The following is a 20,064-nucleotide window of genomic DNA, read 5'->3' as shown; positions in this document are numbered from 1 at the left end:
TCCAAGAAGAGACGCCATTTGTAACCATATATTTCCCGTCCCTGCACGCCAGCCAAAGAGTCCGATGCCGTGCCATGCAGCATCGCTCGCTCGCTCGCTCGCTCACCCACCCGCTCGCCCGCCACCTTCTTCCCGTGATCCTTGAACACCACGATACGACCACCAGAGTGTAATAAGTGGAGTATAAGCAGATTCCCGCTCCACCCTAACAACATGTGTAATCCGCTGTTCACCGACTAAAGCGAAAAGCACATGCCCCGGCGTTAAAAGCCACGCACAATGGATAGACGATGGTCGCAGACGAGATACAAAAGCCGCGACCACGTATCGCGCCCCACGCGTCCCGTCCCGCCCGACGGCACCGCACGCGCGCGCTCCGATCGATCCGTCCGCCCTCCCTTCCTGCCACCTTCCGCAGCTACAAGGATCCGCTCCGCGTCGCCCGACCTCCACATAAAAAAATTCGCCCCAGCCGGAGCGAGGGGAGGAGCCCACCGCCGCGCCATCCCGCATCTACTACTACTAGTAGTCCCTATCTTCTTCCTCTTGCCTTGCCTCCGCTTGGTTGGTTGGCTGGTCACTCGGGCTCTGCTCTCCAGTCTCTCCGCCCAACCCTGTTCCGCTCACTTGTTTTGTTTGACTCGTCGCGGCCTTCTCGGAGCGGCAAAAGAAAAGCACCCGCCGCCGCTGCCGCTTCCGTCTTCCCCCGTCTCCTTGGCTCGGAGGAGGAGCAAAGCTGGTTGGAGACGGCGAGTGCGCGTCGGAGGAGGAGGAGGATTCTCCCGCAAGCGTCCAAGGCGATAAATCCTGCCGTGTGCCCCGCGGTGCGGTTTGCCGGGCGGGAATCGTCCGTCCGTCTTCCTCCGGTGACTTGGAGTGCGGGTGCTCCCATGGGCGCCGCGGCGCATTGAGGCGCGGGTGGTTTTTGTGGAGGCGAGCGAGGCATGGATCTGGAGCTCGCGCACGGCGCGGGGGCGCCGCGGAAGGTGAGCGAGCGAGCGCTCTGGATTCTTGGATTCGGCGCCGGAGCTTCGCTCGGGCGGCTTTGTTTTTGTGTGTGTGTGTGTGTGCTGACGGGTTTTGCTGCTTCTTCTTCTTCTTGCTGCTGCGCGGCGGAAGCGGGGGGAGTCGTGGGCCGCGGTGCTGCTGCTGGCGTACCAGAGCCTCGGGGTGGCGTACGGCGACGTGGCCACGTCGCCGCTCTACGTCTTCAAGAGCGCCTTCGCCGGCGACGACATCACGCACACGGCGGGCAACGAGGAGATCTACGGCGTCCTCTCCTTCGTCTTCTGGACGCTCACCCTCATCTCCCTCCTCAAGTACGTCTGCATCGTGCTCCGCGCCAACGACGGCGGCGAGGGCGGCACCTTCGCGCTCTACTCCCTCATCTGCCGCCACGTGCGGGCCGGCCTCCTGCCCGGCGGCGGCAACAGCGACGACCTCATGGCGGACGACAAGGACGCCGCCGCCAGCCGTCGCGGCGCCGTCTCCAGGGCCAGGACGGTGCTGGAGAGGTACAGGGTGCTGCAGAGGCTCCTGCTCTTCTTCGCGCTGCTCGGGACGTGTATGCTCATCGGCGACGGCGTGCTCACCCCTGCGCTCTCCGGTTTGTTGCTTCACCCCACTCCCTCCCATCTCGTTCAATCGGTCTCTTGGCCCTCTGACGCGGGCGACGCGCTTCCTCCAACCCTTTTCAGTGTTCTCCGCGGTCTCGGGGCTCGAGCTATCAATGGAGAAGGCGCAACACAAATGTAGGTCCAGTCCGTTTCTTCTTTCAGCCGTTTCTATCTACTATTGCTAGATTACCAATGCTTGATTTTACTTGCTACTCCTTCCCATTGAGCTGGTTTATCATTTGAGCATTCGACCAGCACTACTAACTTGCTATGTTTGATTGGAGGACCATGCATATGGATGCTTAATGTGGCGTGCGTGCCAATGTGCAGATGTAGGGCTTCCGGTGACGTGCGCGATACTCGTATGCTTGTTTGCTCTGCAACACTATGGCACGCACAGAGTTGGGTTTATCTTTGCGCCAATCGTCTGCATTTGGCTTCTCTGCATAAGCATGATCGGGCTCTACAACATCATCCACTGGAACCACCATGTGTATCGAGCCCTTTCGCCCTACTACATGTATCAGTTTCTCAAGAAGACCCAAAAAGGTGGCTGGCTGTCACTGGGTGGAATCCTTCTCTGTGTAACAGGTATGGATAAGGTAGGCTGTTGCCTACTGCTTAGCTGTGACTCTGTTGAGGGATTGTCCTACACACAAGAACACAGACTTATTTGAAGTGCTGTTACCTGCAGGCTCGGAAGCTATGTATGCAGATCTTGGACATTTCTCGCAACGATCAATTCAGGTACGACTGTTTCGGTGATACCCCTTCTGTCAATTTGCCAAATACGAACTTCCCGATTTAATTCTGAATACACCATTCAGTAATTACTTGCATGAGTCAATTCAAAGAGGAAAATAAAGTCCTACCATATATACAAGTTAGGGTGACGCAAACCATCCATCCAATCGGAGGCTCAAGTGATTAAGTTGAACATCTGAAACACACAATTAATCCCTTGATAACACCCTACTAATTACTAATTTACTATTTACATCCCCTCTTTTCAAAGTACGAGGTATTGCACAACATGTTTCGCATTTCTTACTTGTTACTATGGTTGATGACCTTATTTGTGTGTCGATACGTTATATAGATATAAAATAATATTATTGTAGTCATATCATTTTTAATGTTATTAAAGTTGTGATAAGTTCACATAATTTCTATTAAAAAAAAGTTGCGCTAAAATCTAAGTGATATCCTTTTTTTCTTCTAATTGTCCATAATTTTATCCCCTTGTTTGGTCCACCTAACATTTGTTCCTTCCTTCCTTTAGGCTTTAGGGAGTAACTGTTATAGATAGCTGTCAAGTACTTGTTCAGTAAACATCGTACTTGATAGCAACCGTCTCTTGAGTATATTGTTTTCTGCACCCTACTAATTACTATTTACAATCCCTCTTTTCAAAGTACAAGGTATTGCACACCATGTTTCACATTTCTTACTTGTGTCACTATGGTTGATGACCTTATTTAATACTCCCTTCGTCCACAAATATAAGATGTTTTGGATAGTTCAATATGGACTAAATACGGACTGAAATAATTGAACAAACACACTAAAACGTGTCTATATACATCCGATTGAGAAAAGAAGTTAGAACATTTTATAATTATGAACGGAAGGAGTATTATTGTAGTCATATCTTTTTTTTGATATTATCTAAGTTGTGATAAGTTCACATAATTCTATTAAAAAATTCCCGAGGAGAGTTTCAAATCTAGCGGTGTTATATACTGGAGGGATGTTGTAATATTTGTACTGTAATAGAAGTTATGCTGAAATAGAAGTTATGCTACCATTTGTGCTAAAATAGCGGTATTAGAAATTATTGTTGTATCCTTTATATACGTGGATCACATATGTATATATTTGTACTATAATAGAATTGTGCTAAAATCTAAAAGTGATTTATCCTTCTTTTTCTTCTAATTGTCCTTAAGTTTATCCCCTTGTTTGGTCCACCTACCATTTGTTCTTTCCTTCCTTCAGGCTTTAGTTAGTAACTGTTTAGATAGCTGTCAAGTACTTGTTCAGTAAAAATCGTATTTGATAGCAACCATCTCTCTAGTATATTGTTTTCTGCATAGGTGTGCAGATTCCATTTGAATGGCAATACTAATGAACTGATCTCCTTAAAAGGTCAATCAGTAGTTTAATCTTGTACAGATGTATATCTTTACTTGCAAGATACCTGGTGATCTTTGTTTTTCCCTCTGATTTAGGAGACACAACTTTAGTCTATTGTTTATTTTGAGAAATAAATCAGTTGTGACTCAGTATATAGGACTATTGTATCCTTGTTACTCCTATATTTCACATTACCTTCTACAGAGTTCCAGCTTTTAGTATCCATGTGGTACTCACAATTCTTAATCTAAAATCCGGATTATCATCAATTACTTATCTCAATGTTTTTGCTTCAATCAGATTGCGTTCATATCAGTGGTTTATCCAGCTCTTGTTCTGGCTTATATGGGACAGGCTGCCTATATCTCTCAACACCACAGCTTTGAGAATAGCTATCATATTGGGTTCTATGTTTCAGTACCAGGTATCCTTTTTGGGTGTGCCTTTTGTTATTTTAATTATTGCTGGTAAAATAATTGACAAGTATAAGATTTGCGCATTTTCGAGCATTGATGTATACAACTGTCCTTCTAGAAAAACTCAGATGGCCTGTTCTAGTGATCGCTATCCTAGCATCTGTAGTCGGAAGCCAAGCGATTATTACTGGTACCTTCTCAATTATCAAGCAGTGCTCTGCACTAAGTTGCTTCCCTGGTGTAAAGATCGTGCACACATCCTCTACGGTGCATGGTCAGATATACATACCTGAGATCAATTGGATCCTGATGATACTGTGTCTGGCTGTTACTATTGGCTTCAATAACACAAAGCACTTGGCGAACGCACAAGGTGAGACGAGTTAATATGATGACAGTTCTTTCCTATGGACACCAAGAAATGCAGATGCTATTTTCTTTTTGTATTTTCATGTACTGAAATGATTTCATAATTGCGGCAGTCCTAACCCTCCAACTTTCTTTATACAAGGTCTTGCGGTCATAACGGTTATGCTTGTCACCACTTGTTTAATGTCATTGGTTATCGTGCTTGTCTGGAACAAAAGTATCTTCATTGCCCTTGGTTTCCTGATTTTCTTTGGCTCAATCGAAGTAATGTACTTCTCAGCTTCCCTTGGCAAGTTTCATGAAGGTGCCTGGGTCCCTATTACCCTTTCCTTCATATTTATGGTGGTCATGTCTGTGTGGCACTATGGCACAATAAAGAAGTACGAGTTTGATGTTCAAAACAAGGTTTCAGTAAACTGGTTACTGAACCTCGGCCCTTCACTGGGAATTGTTCGTGTTCGAGGCATTGGGCTGATACATACAGAGCTTATGTCGGGAATTCCAGCCATTTTCTCCCATTTCGTAACAAATCTGCCAGCATTTCACCAGGTATGGACGCACCTTACCATATGTTTTTTTGTTTCAGCTTGCATCCTTCTATTTCATCAACATGTTTGTGGACCAACTTATATAACAGTTTTTCTGAATTGTACCTCGGAAGCTTGTAGAGTGCTTACAGATTATATTTTTGATCAGGTACTGGTCTTTCTCTGTGTTAAATCAGTTCCAGTGCCACATGTTGAACCAGAAGAGAGATTTCTGGTGGGTCGCATTGGTCCGAAAGAGTACAGGCTATACAGGGTCATTGTCAGATATGGGTACCGTGATGTGCAGCAGGATGACCTAGAATTTGAGAAGGAGCTAATCAACAGCATAGCGGAGTTCATTCGCAGTGGGGGGTCTGACCAGAATGGCTTTGTGGAAGGCAGCGAGAAACTCTCCTCCATTAGCAGCGGTGCCATTCCATTGTGGGAGGAGGACGGTGCTGGTGAAGTTGATGGGCCGGCATCCCCTAACAAGGAGATAAACCAACAGACTCTGGCACCACAGCGAAAGAAAGCGAGGTTTGTGCTGCCAAAGAGCGCCCAGGTGGACGCCGAGGTGCGGAGCGAGCTGCAGGACCTGATGGACGCAAGGGAGGCTGGCATGTCCTTCATTCTGGGCCACTCCCACATGAAGGCCAAGAGCGGGTCTAGCTTCGTGAAGCGGATCGTGATCAACTTCTTCTACGAGTTCCTGAGGAGGAACAGCCGCGGCCCGTCCTACGCCGCCAACATACCCCATGCTTCCACCCTGGAGGTAGGAATGGTCTACCAGGTGTGATAGTACGTAGCCGGCTGTGTGAAAGTGAAGCTAGAGAGATCAGATCAAGTGTTGTTTCTCCGTCTGTATATATCCCCTCTCGTCGCCGACAATGCTAACGCGAGAAACGGCAGTAGATGCTGGAGCACGCCATGGGCTAGGCTAACAAACAGGCAGCAGCAGATCCTTGGAGAGCCCTGCATTAAGTGCATTTTTGTCTATCAGGTGTCAAAAGCCTTTTGTTGAGTTGGCCGGCCCTTGTGTTTGGTTTCCTTGGTCTGTTGGTGTTCATGTTGCTTTACTGGTGCAACTGTAAGTTTGTAAGTGAGCAGAAAGATAGAAATGTTTATGTTTAGAAACTTTATTTTCTTATTACCTGTGACTAATATTGCAATGCACCGGCAGCATACTCGCAAGAATTAGCAGTTGTGCCTCGGCAACGGGTGGGTGCCTGTCAAGCCTTGGGTTAAGTTGGCCTTTGTTTTGGCTTCCTTGATCTGTTGGCTGTTGATGTTCTTCTTCTTGTTCCTTTTTTACTGGTGGAACTGGAAGTCTGCATGGGTCACAATCATTTCTAGATCCATACAAAAGTTATTTTGTACTCCCTCAGCGTTTAGATCACTATTCTTTACGGAGGGAGTACTAATATTCTTCGAAGCACCATATCTTGATTTTTTATTTGAAATGATGGTCAAAGTTTTACCTTGAAGAATGTGTCAATGTCCAAACTACACATTCCTGACAAATGATAGTAGAATCATGAGTATCTTGGGTGCCAAATGGAAATGTAATTATATAGCAGTCATTTACCTTTTTGGCACTAGTGTAGAAAGTAGAATGATGGTATCAGAAGGCTATTAGGCAGCCAAGTAGGATCTACAAAGAAACTTATGAAAGAGAGCCTGAATGCCTATTGATGGGAAATAGTGTTCAATATATGAGAGGAACTCATAGTAAAAGTAGTGTGCCCATGAATAGTTGAAGGTTGTAAATCTACACATCTAGATCCACCGAGTGATGTGCTGCAGAGACAGACATCTCTACTGCTCTAGGAAGAGCTTTTGAGTGTCTGCACCAACCTTTAGGAGTTGCAGCTGGGCTGCAGCCTGCAGAAGAGATAAAATAACGAACCACAAACTGCATATACTATTGTGAAGATAGTTATAATTAGCACAGACACCTTTTGACATTTTACCTTCTAACGGTAACACATTGATGTATACCATCGTTGATATGTAGCTATGGCCATCATACAAAAGTACGACGCAAAAGAAATTGAGGTTTGCCCCCCACGCCCCCGTGTCGCCCCCCCCCCCTCGGGCGACTCGGGTGGCACCCCAACCCTAGCCACCACCGGGGCCTAACTCATCTTCCTCCCTTCCTCCCGCCGCCGCCGGAGGACGCCGCCGGCCCGCGGCCGGAGGCCGACGTCGATGGCGGGGGTCCCTCCTCTCTCCCGCGTCTCAGGGGTGTTGGGGTCCTCAACGCGCGTGGAGATGTGGCCGATCTAGAAGCGGCGGCGATGGCTTTGATGACGGCGGTGGTGGTCGGCCCTGCCTCGGGCCACGGGCGCCTGCCTGCGGCAGCTAGCCTGGATCGGGCGGCGGCGCGTCATCGGGCTTTAGATCGGCGACGACGTCGAGGGCCTGGTGGACTGCTCGGCGGCACCTCGGGCAGATCTGTTCTGGCCGGTGTAGCTAGTGGTGGTGGTCATCTTCTTCGTCGGAGGTGGCCGGCAACAAGCTGGGTGGTCGGATCTCGAGATCCATCATCTAGTCCGAGCTGCGAGTTGTGGAGACATGGTTGCCGGTGAAAACCGAGCTGACAGCAGGCGATGGCGGCGTTCTATGCCGTTACCTTGATGAAGGCATTGTCGTGTAACTATTGTCGCCCCACTCGTGCTGCTCCGGGGGAACCCTAGGATCTGGTGTTTCAGATCGGACGATGGTGGCACTGCAGTGTCGTTTCTCTCCTGGGAGCATAGTTTGTGGAGCAGCGCTAGAAGTCAGAGGCAGGAGGTGGAGCGGCTTCGTCTTACACGGAGTTTCGATGGAGATGCCAAGTCATGCCTGACCGACAGGTGCTACGCTTTGTCATGCCTGGTCGACAGGTGCTAAGCACGACAGATCTTCCAAAGACTTCAAACTGTATCGGCTGGTGGTACTTGGCGGAATGATGCTAAGGTGTATTGGTGGCGACCTCGATGTGCTCAGATGTTCACGCGTAGGGAGGTGGTGCCGTTGGGCGCCATTGTGGCATCGACGACAGCTAGACCGAGCAAGGCTGATGCATCAGTACAGTTCCGAAGATGGAGCGGTTCAGTTGGCGGGGGCCTCTGAGAGCGCGCCAGACCGGTGTGTGCCCCAGACCCGACAAGTGGCTAGGTTGGGGCCTCAGGTCTTGGATGTTAGGCTTAACTGCGAGGTCTGCGATATTAAGCCCGGACTATTAGCATCCCTTTATCAACTGATATGAGTAGCGACAGATGTTGCCTAGACGATGACTTCAAACTTAATGTTGTATTTCTTTGTAAGGATTTTTGTGAGTAATTAATAAAGTGGCTGCATGCATCATCCAGATGCAGAGGCCGGGAGTCTTTCTCTTTTTCTATTTTTTTAAATTCCAAGATATGAGAATTAAAAGACCAGTTTACATCGAAGTTCAGTGGGATGAAGTTATATAATTAGCTTGGAATTACTACGGTTCGTCTGCTGGTTCACTTTTCATAAATTCTCCTCTGATTCAGTTAGCTGATGGACAATTTTTTATAACAGAAACTAACTTTACATACATCACACATGTAAAAAAAATAGTACGCCATAAGGTTTTTCAGTTAATTAGTGTGCACACCGCAAGAGAACATAAGTCAACATATACTAAAAGTAAAAAAAAAATCCTGGAACTCATAATATGAGTAATCTGTACGAACTGGAACTGAAGCGCTTTGACCAACAAAACATCTGCATGCAAGACCAGAAGATTGGAATCTAGTTTCTCTGAGGGCTCGGGTCTCAAAGGATATATAAGAGCATCTCTAGCAGACCTCGTATCCCGCTCCGATCCGAAAATAACCGTCAAAATACGGGTCGGTACGGAAAAACCTGCCCGACCAGACACCGCATATGCGTCCGACACGTAAAATTTTTTGCGGTGCGCGGCAAAAGATCTTCCTCGATCTCTAGATTCACGGGGCGGGAGGATGACCCGAGCTCGGTCCCTATCCGCAGCAAGATTTGGCGGCAGGGACATTTCCGCGCGGCCATTCCCGCTCCCCCCACCACCATTGCCTCGCCACCTCCCGCTCCGGTGCATCTTCCTAGGCAGTCCTTCACCACCATGGATGATTCCCTGCTGTCCCCTGACACCATCGTGGTCACGCACGCTCAATCCCCTCGGGCAGATCTCGTCGCCGGCCATGTTGGCCCCGCCGTCGCCCAAGGCACCATTGCGCCTACCCGCAAGCAATGTTGGGGATATCGCTTATCGGGAACTTATCGGTCGACCCATGATAAGGGGTAAATCGGCCAGTTTATCGGCATATCGGCCGATTTATCGCCATATCGGCTGATTTATCGGCCGATTTATCTTATCGGTTTGACAACGGTAAGCGATAAATCGGCCGATTTATCGGCATATCGGAAGATATCTTGAACAGTGCCCGCAAGCGGCAGGGCAACGTGGTCGTGCGGGAATCCGGCTGCCACCGCCGCGAAGGCCCGCGCTCCGGGCGCCAACGCCGCTGCGCGATCCCGGCTGGCGGCAGAGAAGGTCGGCAAGGTCTCCGGCGTAAAGCGGAAGAGGACTCCGGCTACAAAGAAGCCGGCTCCTTCATCCACTCCCTCCGCCCCGGAAAGAGGTTCCCCGACGATGCCGCTCAACGGTACTGCTCCCACCGCAAGCGGGGTGTTTGACGAAATGGCCGGAAGGTAGGCGTCTTCGGTCATGGCAATTTTCTTTGCTTTTCGCCATTTGCGATAGCTCGTGACTTGTTGTCGTTCATTATAGCGGTGGTTTGAACAATGGAACTGCCGAGTTCGTGAACTTGTTGGACACCAACGCTGTTGACATCGATTAAGCCCCGTTTGCCACATTCGATTACAATAAAACGGAGGGCGGCGTGGATGATCATGGTGGTGAAGAAGAAGTGGAGGAGATCGATGAGGGGGCGTATGAGAAATCGCAAACAAAAAGTGGAAAAAGCTAGAGATCGAAGAACTACACGATCTTGGAAGATCAAATCTTGATCAAGGCATGGAGTGTGGTGTCCCTGCTTGATGCATGCACATGTACTTCTCAAACCGCCAAGAGGTATTGGCAAAGGATCGAAGATCAATACTTCCGCATGATGGCAAAGTATCCCAATAGGACTTCACGCACCTTTCGGTCGCTTCAAGGGCGTTGGGATGCGATCAAGCCTATTTGCAACTGTTGGGAAGCTTGCTTGGAGCAAGTACGCAATGCACCTCCAAGTGAAACCGTGGAATCCGACTATGTGAGTTCGTTTTGACTTTGTTCAAGTTGTGCACATCATATTGCATCACATGAAATGATTGCATCATTTGACTTTGCTCAAATTATGTAGAACAAAATTGCCCAACATAGATACAAAGACATGCATGGAAGCTTCGGAAGGCAAATTCTTCGAATTAGAGCATTGTTGGGACTTGCTCAAAGAGTGTGAGAAGTGGAAGTTGATTGGCAAAGAATCCCCACCGAAGAGAGTTTCACTTACAAACATAGATGAAGATGAGGATGATGATGGCCCAAGAAACTTTAACAAGCCCGATGGCAACAAGAAGACTAAGGAGAAGATGAAGAGAGAGCACGAAGCGTCGAGCTTGAGGGAGAAGATTGATGTCATGGTGTAATCAAATGAGTTGATGTTAGCGAAGACGTTGGAGATCAAGAAAGAGTTGGCCGAGAAGAAGGCAAGGAGAAGCAAGAAAAATGGCAATTGCTCAAGGAAGAGGGGCTGCGTAAAGCGGCCATTGAAGAGAGAAGAGCACATGCCGCTGAAAACAAAGCCATGTCCAAGTTGCTCGCCGAAGAGAACAAGATGATGACAATGAACCGCAATGACATGGACGATCTCACCAAAGAATGACATGATATGGCAAGAAGAGAAATCTTGAAGAGGAGAATGGTTGCGTCGGTCAGTGCGTGTTATAGTGCCGGAGATGTTTTCTCGGCGAGGTTTGGAACCAATGTCGCCGATGCGTTCAATGCACCAGCCGATGATTTCGACGCAGGAGTTGGAACAAGCGCCAGAGGTGGATTCGGTGGTTCCGATGAACTCCATGGACTCGATGGTGCGGAGTGAAGATCGATCAATATGATGCCGGACGTGGTCATCACTTTTGCAAGACCCTCTTTTGCGTTTGTCCTACAAAACTTAAGCTTTTATTTATGCTTGAACTGTGTTCTATTGTTTGAATTTGAACTTATTTGTCGGAACTGATGTCAAATTCGATAATTGGGCGTCTTCGGTTTACGGGTCGACGCGGCGGTGCCCGAGCATACCCTGCGTAGCCGATCCGTAAAAGAGCATATTCACCGAATATTCGTTTTACGGGTCCGTTTTGCGGGGTCTGAGTCTGACCTCGCTCGCGTCGGCCTGCATGTATACTTTTTCATAAACTGCAAAAGACTTATGCGGGTTGGGATTTTGCAGGGTTTGCTAGAGATGCTCTAAATGAGTAAGTAAAATATGGCAAAACGGGAACATACCATGCATGGAGTAGCTGTTATGAAATGTCAGTTGTATCATCAGTCCATTACTATCCTCCATGAGAATCAGGTCCAATTTTGTGTTCATGTAATAAAATTGATGGAAGAACTAATGATTTGTACAGGCAAATATGCAACGTTGGACAGGGGATTGGAGATGAATTACATGAGTAAAAAATATTTTGATCCCAAAACCATTTACTGTGCATTATGTGGTGTATTCAAATGGGAATATAACCAACAACTTAAGTGCATGATCGAGCGACATGCAATGAACTCAAACGGTGCTGGCTGAATAGCTCAACTATCAGTTCGCCGTAGTTCCTCCTGAATTGCTGCAAACTACCATCGATATGCCTCGTCCGCTGCATCATCCATCATTCATCTATGGGAAATAAACTACTCAGCACTTGGAACTAAAAAAAAGTTAAGAGTTTGTGGCGAGATGGGATCAGATGACAAGCTAATTATAACTTCAAAAAAAAAAGACAAGCTAATTATTACAGGTACAAATTTTGGGGACGACGTGTTATTCGTCGGACGGCTACATATATAATCAATCAGCAGTTAGGATGGATAATTAGGGATTGTTTCTAGGATATTTTTTGGGGGAAACTTTTAAACTTTTTTTGAGTTGTTGATGTCCGTTTTTGAGACCCACTTATTCCAAGTGGTACTATTAATTTATTCATTTTGAATCATGATAGTACAACGAACATCCGAAATAATAAAAATTACATCCAGATTCACAGAACACTTAGCGACTACAAGCACTGAAGCGAGCCGAAGTCGCGCCGCTGTCATTGCCCTTCCCTCATCAGACCCGGGTACAACTTGTTGTAGTAGACGGTCGGAAAGTCGTCGTGCTAAGACTTCATAGGACCAATGCACCAGAACAACAACAGCCGTCGATGAAGAGAAGCTTAGATCGTAAGGATCTAACTTGAAGATACATAAAAAAGACGAAGAAAGACCGGATCCGAGCAGATCCATCAAAGACAACCACCGACCGAATTCTGTGAGATCCCCCGAAGACACACCTTCACACGCCCTCCGACGATACTAGACACACCACTGGATAGAGGCTAGGCGAGGAGAACCTTATACCGTCTTCAAAAAACCGTCATCGTCTTGTCTTCCTGAGCAGGACACAAACCCTAACAAAACTTGAAAAACACCTAAAAACGAAGCCCTTGCGCCGGCAAGGGCCGGGAGCCACCGCGCACCCATAGCCCTAAGGCCACAAGAGACGTGGCAGATCGACGACACTGCTGACGGGAGGCAGAAACCCTAGCCGCCTTTTCTTGGGAGGAGAAACGAAGGGAAGCACGGGTTGTTTCTACGATTAACGCGAAGCCTTGATTGCCTTCAATTAGTAAATAAATATAAATATAACATATATTGCACTCTTTTTTGTTTGAACAAGTAGATTGCACTCTTGGCCCTGCCCAACCCCAACATTGCTGCTGGAGTTCTTGGTGGATATTAGTGGGATCTCTAATTTGTGTTGCTTAAAAAATCAATTTCAATAATTTAATCTGTATAAGAAAAAGAAATGAGATCAGTGACGAAGCAGAGTAGCAACAAGATGTCCCACGTGGGTGGCCGGCACAACTGTTTGACCGATCTTTTCCCGATCGAACTTTCTTCTCCTCCAAGCTCGCTGCAAGCATATCCATTAGTCTTCTACCGCAAGAAATCATTTAACAAATGGGACGAAGACAGTGATCCAACAACACAGTGACACCGCTACATAACACGATGCCAAACCAGTCTTACACTCCAAGAAATGTTAAAACAAATACAAAGAGGAGACTAATCAAGCTCCTAATCAACCTCCTAACCAGTGACACCTCTATATAAGACGATGCCAAATGTGCCACCAGTCAATGCACGCTCTTTTAGCTTCTAGTAGCCCAACCTCTCTTGACCATTGAGAAAAATGGCTTTTGACCTTGCAGCTGCGGCGACGGCAGTGCCATGGAGCTACCTCCTGTACGGGCTCACGGGCTCTGCGCTCCTGTGGCAGGCCCGCCTGCTGCTGGACCGGCTGTGGTGGCGCCCGCGGCGGCTGGAGCGAACGCTGCGCGCGCAGGGCGTCGGCGGCACGCGGTACCGCTTCCTCATGGGCGACCTCAAGGACTTCGGCCGGCTCAACGACGAGGCCTGGTCCAAGCCATTGCCGCTGCGCTGCCACGACATCGTGCCCCGCGTCATCCCGTTCCTCCACAACAACGTCCGGGACAACGGCAAGCCCTGCTTCTCTTGGTTCGGACCGGTGGCCAACGTGGCCATCACTGACCCTGAGCTTATCAAGGACGTGCTGTCCAACAAGTTTGGCCACTTCGAGAAGCCCCAGTTCCCGGCTCTCACCAAGCTGCTCGGCAACGGCCTCACCACCCATGAGGGGGAGAAATGGGTCAAACACAGGAGGATCCTCAATCCCGCGTTCCATCTTGAGAAGCTCAAGGTAAGCGGAAAAAATTGCACACAATTTAGACAAATTTCATTTCAGTTTGTGTGGTATATAATGAACAATTTATTTACGTTATCTTCGAATTTCGCTTCAATTTCAACTTTAGAAAGATTATACGTATATATGTCACCAGATGGAGCTCATGCTTCCGTTAGTTTATGGCTCAATTTGCAGCTCATGCTACCGGCTTTTTCTGCGAGCTGTGAAGAGCTTATCACCAGATGGAAGGAGTTGGATGGTTCTGACGGATCGTGCGAGGTGGATGTGTGGCCGGAGCTCCAGAACCTCACCGGGGATGTCATTTCCCGCACAGCTTTCGGAAGCAGTTATCTCGAAGGAAGGCGGATATTCCAAGTGCAGTCCGAACAAGCTAAGCTCTTTGTTGGTGCAGTCCAGAGGATTATTATTCCGGGTTACCTGTAAGTTATTATGTGATTCTTGGGTTTTTCCTCGCTTTTGCTAAATTTTCAATGGATTAAATTTCTTAAAAATCGCAATCAACCGCTAGTCATGAATATTTTTCCTTTTGGTTACACTTTTTTTACGTCATGGGACCTGCCTGATGTACCGCAGATTCTTGCCCACCAAGAACAATTTGAAGATGCGCAAAAACAATAAGGAGGTCGAATCAATCTTACAAGGTCTAATTAATAAAAGAATGCAAGCTATGGAAGAAGGTAAAAAATCCGAAAATGATCTACTAGGCCTGTTGCTAGAGTCAAATATGAAGGACGTGGACGAGAATGGCCAACCTAGGCAAGGAATGGCAATGGAAGATGTCATCCAGGAGTGCAAGCAATTTTACTTGGCAGGAATGGAGACAACGTCCGTATTGCTGACGTGGACAATGATTGTACTAAGCATGCATCCAGAGTGGCAAGACCTTGCGAGGGAGGAGGTCCTAGGTTTATTTAGGAAGAACAAACCCGAGTATGAGGGCCTTAGCCGACTCAAAACGGTGAGTGCTAGCTTAAATTAATGTATTTTGTTTTCTTAACCGCGGAAGGTAACATGACTTTGAAGGTATAAATAATTGATTTTTATCTTTCCACTAATTTTAGGTGACCATGATCCTTCATGAGGTTCTTCGGTTGTATCCATCGGCTACAACTTTTAGCCGAAAAACATATAAAGATATGGACATCGGAGGCGTAAGATACCCCTCGGGCATGTTCGTCGAGGTGCCCGTTCTATTCATCAATCATGATCCAGACATATGGGGAAGTGATGTCAATGAGTTCAAACCAGAGCGATTTGCCCAGGGGATTTCCAAGGCATCCAAGCATCCGGGCGCCTTCTTGTCATTTGGTTGGGGGCCACGGGTGTGCATCGGCCAGAACTTTGCAATGCTCGAAGCCAAGATGGCGCTAAGCATGATCCTTCAACATTTCAAGTTTGAACTCCCACCATCGTATACGCATGCACCGCACACCGTGATGACATTACAACCGATGCATGGTGCGCAAATTAAGCTCAGAGCTATCTGACTAGGTGCACATTTAAGCCAATATTTGGTTGTTCTTAATTATCGGTGTAAACAATGTTGGCTTTTGTAAGATGAACTCTGTGTTTTACCTTTTCATGTAAGCAATATTGGTTTGAGTAAGATGAACTATGCATTTGACTTATCGTGTAAACAATGTTAGTTTTTGTAAGAAGAATTATGTACAAGTCAATAAAAATGTCGTCATAATGTGTTGGATCTTGCTAGTAGGCTTGAGTAACACGTATACGTGTTGTTATGAAAATAACTTTCGACTATGGTGTCGTTAGTAACGTGGTCAAGAATAATATGAGCGGAGGTGTGCATGTCGTCTTATAGAGAAGGTTGGAGTACACAACCAAGTTTGACTCGTGGATATTTTTTGAATAGGTTCAGACGCCTCACGAGAGCGCAGCCTACTCCTATATGAAGAGCGGAATCGAGAGATGAGCTTGTCTCAGAGAACGCCGAGAGCGTAACCTTTTTCGAAACTCCCTAACTATTGGCGATCCAAGCCTTACGAGGTCCATCGGACCCCGAAAACCGAGCTCCAACGAAATGTGGTCCTATGAAAGGGGTGTGCTTCTCCACTTGAGTTTATTCAAGTGGGAGTGAATGAGATTGCATGCCCGTCGGGGGCTATTAATAGGCTGTGAGTCCTTGAAAAATGATAAGGCTACCCTTCAAAGCCGTAGGTAGGAGGGATGCATTGGTAAATGGTGGTCGATGAATCCATGAAGACTATTCAAAGGAGGTTTTGTTGGAAATATGCCCTAGAGGTAATAATAAATTGGTTACTATCATATTTCCTTATTCATCATAAAGGTTTATTATTCATGCTAGAATTATATTGAACGGAAACGTAAATACATGTGTGAATAAATAAACAAATACTAAGTCCCTAGTAAGCCTCTACTAGACTAGCTCGTTGATCAAAAGATGGTTAAAGTTTTCCTAACCATAGACATGTGTTGTCACTTGATAATGGATCCTAACCATAGACATGTGTTGTCACTTGATAACGGGATTATGTCATTAGGATAATGATGTGATCGACAAGACCCATTCGTTAGCATAGCATGTGATCGTTCATTTTTTGCTATTGCTTTCTTACAAATACATGTTCCTTCAACCATGAGATCATGCAAGTCCCGGATACCGGAGGAATATCTTATGTGCTATCAAACGTCACTTCATAACTGGGTGATCATAAATGTGCTCTACAGGTATCTTCGAAGGTGTCTGTTGAGTTGGCGTGAATGGAGATTGGGATTTGTCACTCCGTATGACGGAGAGGTATCTCTGGGCCCTCTCGGTAATACATCATCACAAGAAGCTTGCAAGCAAAGTGACTAAGGAGTTAGTTACTTACAAGATGATGTATTATGGAACGAGAAAAGAGACTTACCGGTAACGAGATTGAACTAGGTATGGAGATACCGACGATCGAATCTCGAGCAAGTAACATACTGACGGACAAAGGGAACTATGTATGTTGTCATAAAGGTTTGACCGATAAAGATCTTCGTAGAATATGTACAAACCAATATGGGCATCTAGGTCCCGCTATTGGTTATTGACCGGATAAGCGTCTGAGTCATGTCTACATCATTCTCAAACTCGTAGGGTCCGCACGCTTAATGTTAGTTGATGATATAGTATTATATGAGTTATGTATGTTGGTGACCTAATGTTGTTCGAAGTCCCGGATGAGATCACGGACATGACGAAGAGCTTCGGAATGGTCTGGAGGTAAAGATTGATATATATGATGATAGTGTTTGGTCTCCAGAAGGGTTCCGGAATTCACCGGAAGGGTTTCGGAAATTTTCGAAAATGTTCTGGTGCGAGGACACTTTGGTTGGGCCAAGGGGTAAATCCCACGAGGCTTTAGTTCGGTGCACAAAGAATTAGTATGGAAGGCAAGGGCTAGATGCCAGGGTTCATGGCGTCTACCCATGGGTTAGACACCGGAGTTTGTGGCGTCTACGTAAACGCCTGGAACCGTGGCGTTTAGCCCTAGAATCCGAGAAGGACTCTTCTTTGCATTCCAAACCTATTTTGGGGAGGCCCTCTCTCTAAGTAACGACCCCAAGGCTCAACATATAAGTAGAGGAGCAAGGCTAGCCCCTAGAACACACCACGATTCACCAAGCCGTGTTTCAGCGCCCCTCTCCCTCTAGTTCATCCTCCTCTCTAATCCGTTGTGCTTGGCGAAGGCCTGTAGAAATAGTTTCACCACCACCGTCACCACACCATCATGCTGCCAGAACTAATCTACTACTTCGCCCCTCTTGCTGGATCGAGAAGGCGAGAACGTCATCGAGCTGAACGTGTGCTGAACGTGGAGGTGCCATGCATTCGGTTCTTGATAGGAACGGATCGTGAAGTTGTACGACTACATCAACCGCGTTGATAAACACTTCCACTCAGCGATCTACAAGGGTATGTAGATGCTCTCCCCCTCTCGTAGTTATGCATCTCCATGGTTAGATCTTGCGTGTGCGTAGAAATTTTTTGTTTTCCATGCAACGTTTCCCAACAGTGGCATCTGGCTAGAGTCAGGTCTATATGGAGATGATATGCACGAGTAGAACACAAAGGAGTTGTGGGTGGTAATGTTCATATTGCTTACCACCAATGTCTTATTTTGATTCAGCAGTATTGTGGGATAAAGCGGCTCGGACCAACCTTCCATGTCCACGTACATGAGACCGGTTCCACTGACTAACATGCAACTCGTTTTACATAAAGGTGGCTAGCGGGTGTTAGTTTCCACTTTAGTTGAATCTAATTTGACTACGGCGGTCCTTGCACAAGGTTAAATGGCAACTTGATAATCACCATTGTGGTTTTGCGTAGGTAAGAACGGTTCTTGCTAGTTGCCCATAGCAGCCACGTAAAACTTGCAACAACAAAGTAGATGACGTCTAACTTGTTTTTGCAGGGTATGTTGTGATGTGATATGGTCAAGACGTGATATGATATATATGTTGATGTATGAGATGATCATGTTTTGTAATAAGTTCACGACTTGCATATCAATGAGTACGACAACCGACATGAGCCTTAGGGTTGTCTTTAATTATTTTATGACCCGTGTGTCAATCACTAAGTGCCATGTAATTGGTTTACTTTATCGCTATGCATCAGCAATAGTTGTAGAAGCAACAGTTGGCGAGACGACATCGACGCAATGATAGAGATCAAGGTGTTGCGTCGGTGACGATGGAGATCATGTCGTTGCTTTGGACATGGAGATCAAAAGCACAAGATGATGATGGCCATATCATGAACATTTCTTTGATTGCATGTGATGTTTATCCTTTATGCATCTTATTTTGCTTAGAACGACGGTAGCATTATAAGTTGATCCCTTAACTTAATTTCAAGATAAAAGTGTTCCCCTGAGTATGCACTGTTGCTAAAGTTCATCGTTTCGAAGCACATCGTGATGATCGGGTGTGATTAGAATCTACATTCACATACATCGGGTCTAAGCTAGTTTTGCACATGCAGAATACTTGGGTTAAACTTGACGAGCCTAGCATGTACAGACATGGTCTCGGAACACTGTAGACCTAAAGGTCGAACATGAGTCATATAGTAGATATGATCGACATGGATATGTTCACCATTGAAGACTACCCCATCTCACGTGAGGATCGGACATGGGTTAGTTGATTTGGTTCATATATCACTTAGACAACTTGAGGCTCATTTAAGTGGGAGTTCATTATTAATTTGATTATTTGAACTAAATTTATCATGAACTTATTCATAATAGTCTTTGCAAATCTATGTTGTAGATCAATGGCCCATGCTACCATTTCCTTGAATTTTAAAGCATTCCTAGAGAAAGCTAAGTTAAAAGATGATGGTAGCAACTGCTGGGAAACGTATCATGCAAATTCAAAAAAATTCCTACGCAAACACAAGATCTATCTAGGAGAAGCATAGCAACGAGAGGGGGAGAGTGTGTCCACGTACCCTCGCAGACCGAAAGCAGAAGCGTTTGACAATGCACTTGATGTAGTCGAACTTCTTCTAGCTTCGACCGATCAAGTACCGAACGTATGACACCTCTGAGTTCTGCACATGTTCAGCATGATGACGTCCCTCGCCTTCTTGATCCAGCAAGGTGTCGAGGAATTAGATGAGTTTCGTCAGCACGACGGCGTGGTGACGGTGATGGTGAAGTGATTCTTGTAGGGCTTCGCCTAAGCACCGCAAAACTATGACCGGGGGTGTAAACTGTGGAGGGGGGGCGCCGCACAGGGCTAACAATTGTTGTTGTGTGTTCTAGACGCCCCTTCCCCACGTATATATAGGTGGGAAGGGGAGGGGAGCAACCTTGGGGCGCCCCAAGTAGGAGGAATCCTACTTGGGGTCCTCTCCCAATTCGGCCTCCCCCTTCCTTATTTCCGGAGGGGGGAAAAGGAAGAGGGAATGGAGGAAGGAAGGGGGGGGATAACCCCCTCTTCCTTCTCTAATTCGGCCTCCTGCCTAGGGGGGCGTCTATTGGGGAACACAATATTT

The 20,064-nt window shown here is 46.7% G+C and overlaps 2 protein-coding genes across 2 annotated transcripts; both read left to right on the top strand.

The window, feature by feature from the left end:
• The first annotated feature begins 341 nt into the window (after positions 1-341).
• On the top strand, positions 342-6,211 carry LOC123128280 (potassium transporter 25). Its single transcript, XM_044548249.1, has 9 exons — positions 342-986; positions 1,120-1,606; positions 1,698-1,751; positions 1,947-2,207; positions 2,311-2,363; positions 4,053-4,176; positions 4,287-4,541; positions 4,680-5,086; positions 5,234-6,211. Exons 1-9 carry the CDS (start codon positions 945-947, stop codon positions 5,858-5,860), a joined length of 2,310 nt encoding a protein of 769 aa, XP_044404184.1. The 5' UTR covers positions 342-944; the 3' UTR covers positions 5,861-6,211.
• Positions 6,212-13,470: 7,259 nt separating this feature from the next.
• On the top strand, positions 13,471-15,712 carry LOC123130912 (cytochrome P450 72A397). Its single transcript, XM_044550701.1, has 4 exons — positions 13,471-14,036; positions 14,217-14,461; positions 14,616-15,000; positions 15,104-15,712. Exons 1-4 carry the CDS (start codon positions 13,509-13,511, stop codon positions 15,527-15,529), a joined length of 1,584 nt encoding a protein of 527 aa, XP_044406636.1. The 5' UTR covers positions 13,471-13,508; the 3' UTR covers positions 15,530-15,712.
• Positions 15,713-20,064: the final 4,352 nt, after the last annotated feature.

The sequence above is a fragment of the Triticum aestivum genome, chromosome 6A, assembly GCF_018294505.1.
Source record: "Triticum aestivum cultivar Chinese Spring chromosome 6A, IWGSC CS RefSeq v2.1, whole genome shotgun sequence".
Classification (NCBI taxonomy): Eukaryota; Viridiplantae; Streptophyta; class Magnoliopsida; order Poales; family Poaceae; genus Triticum; species Triticum aestivum.
Note: the sequence above shows the minus strand (reverse complement) of the source record. Positions and strands in the feature narration are given on the sequence as shown.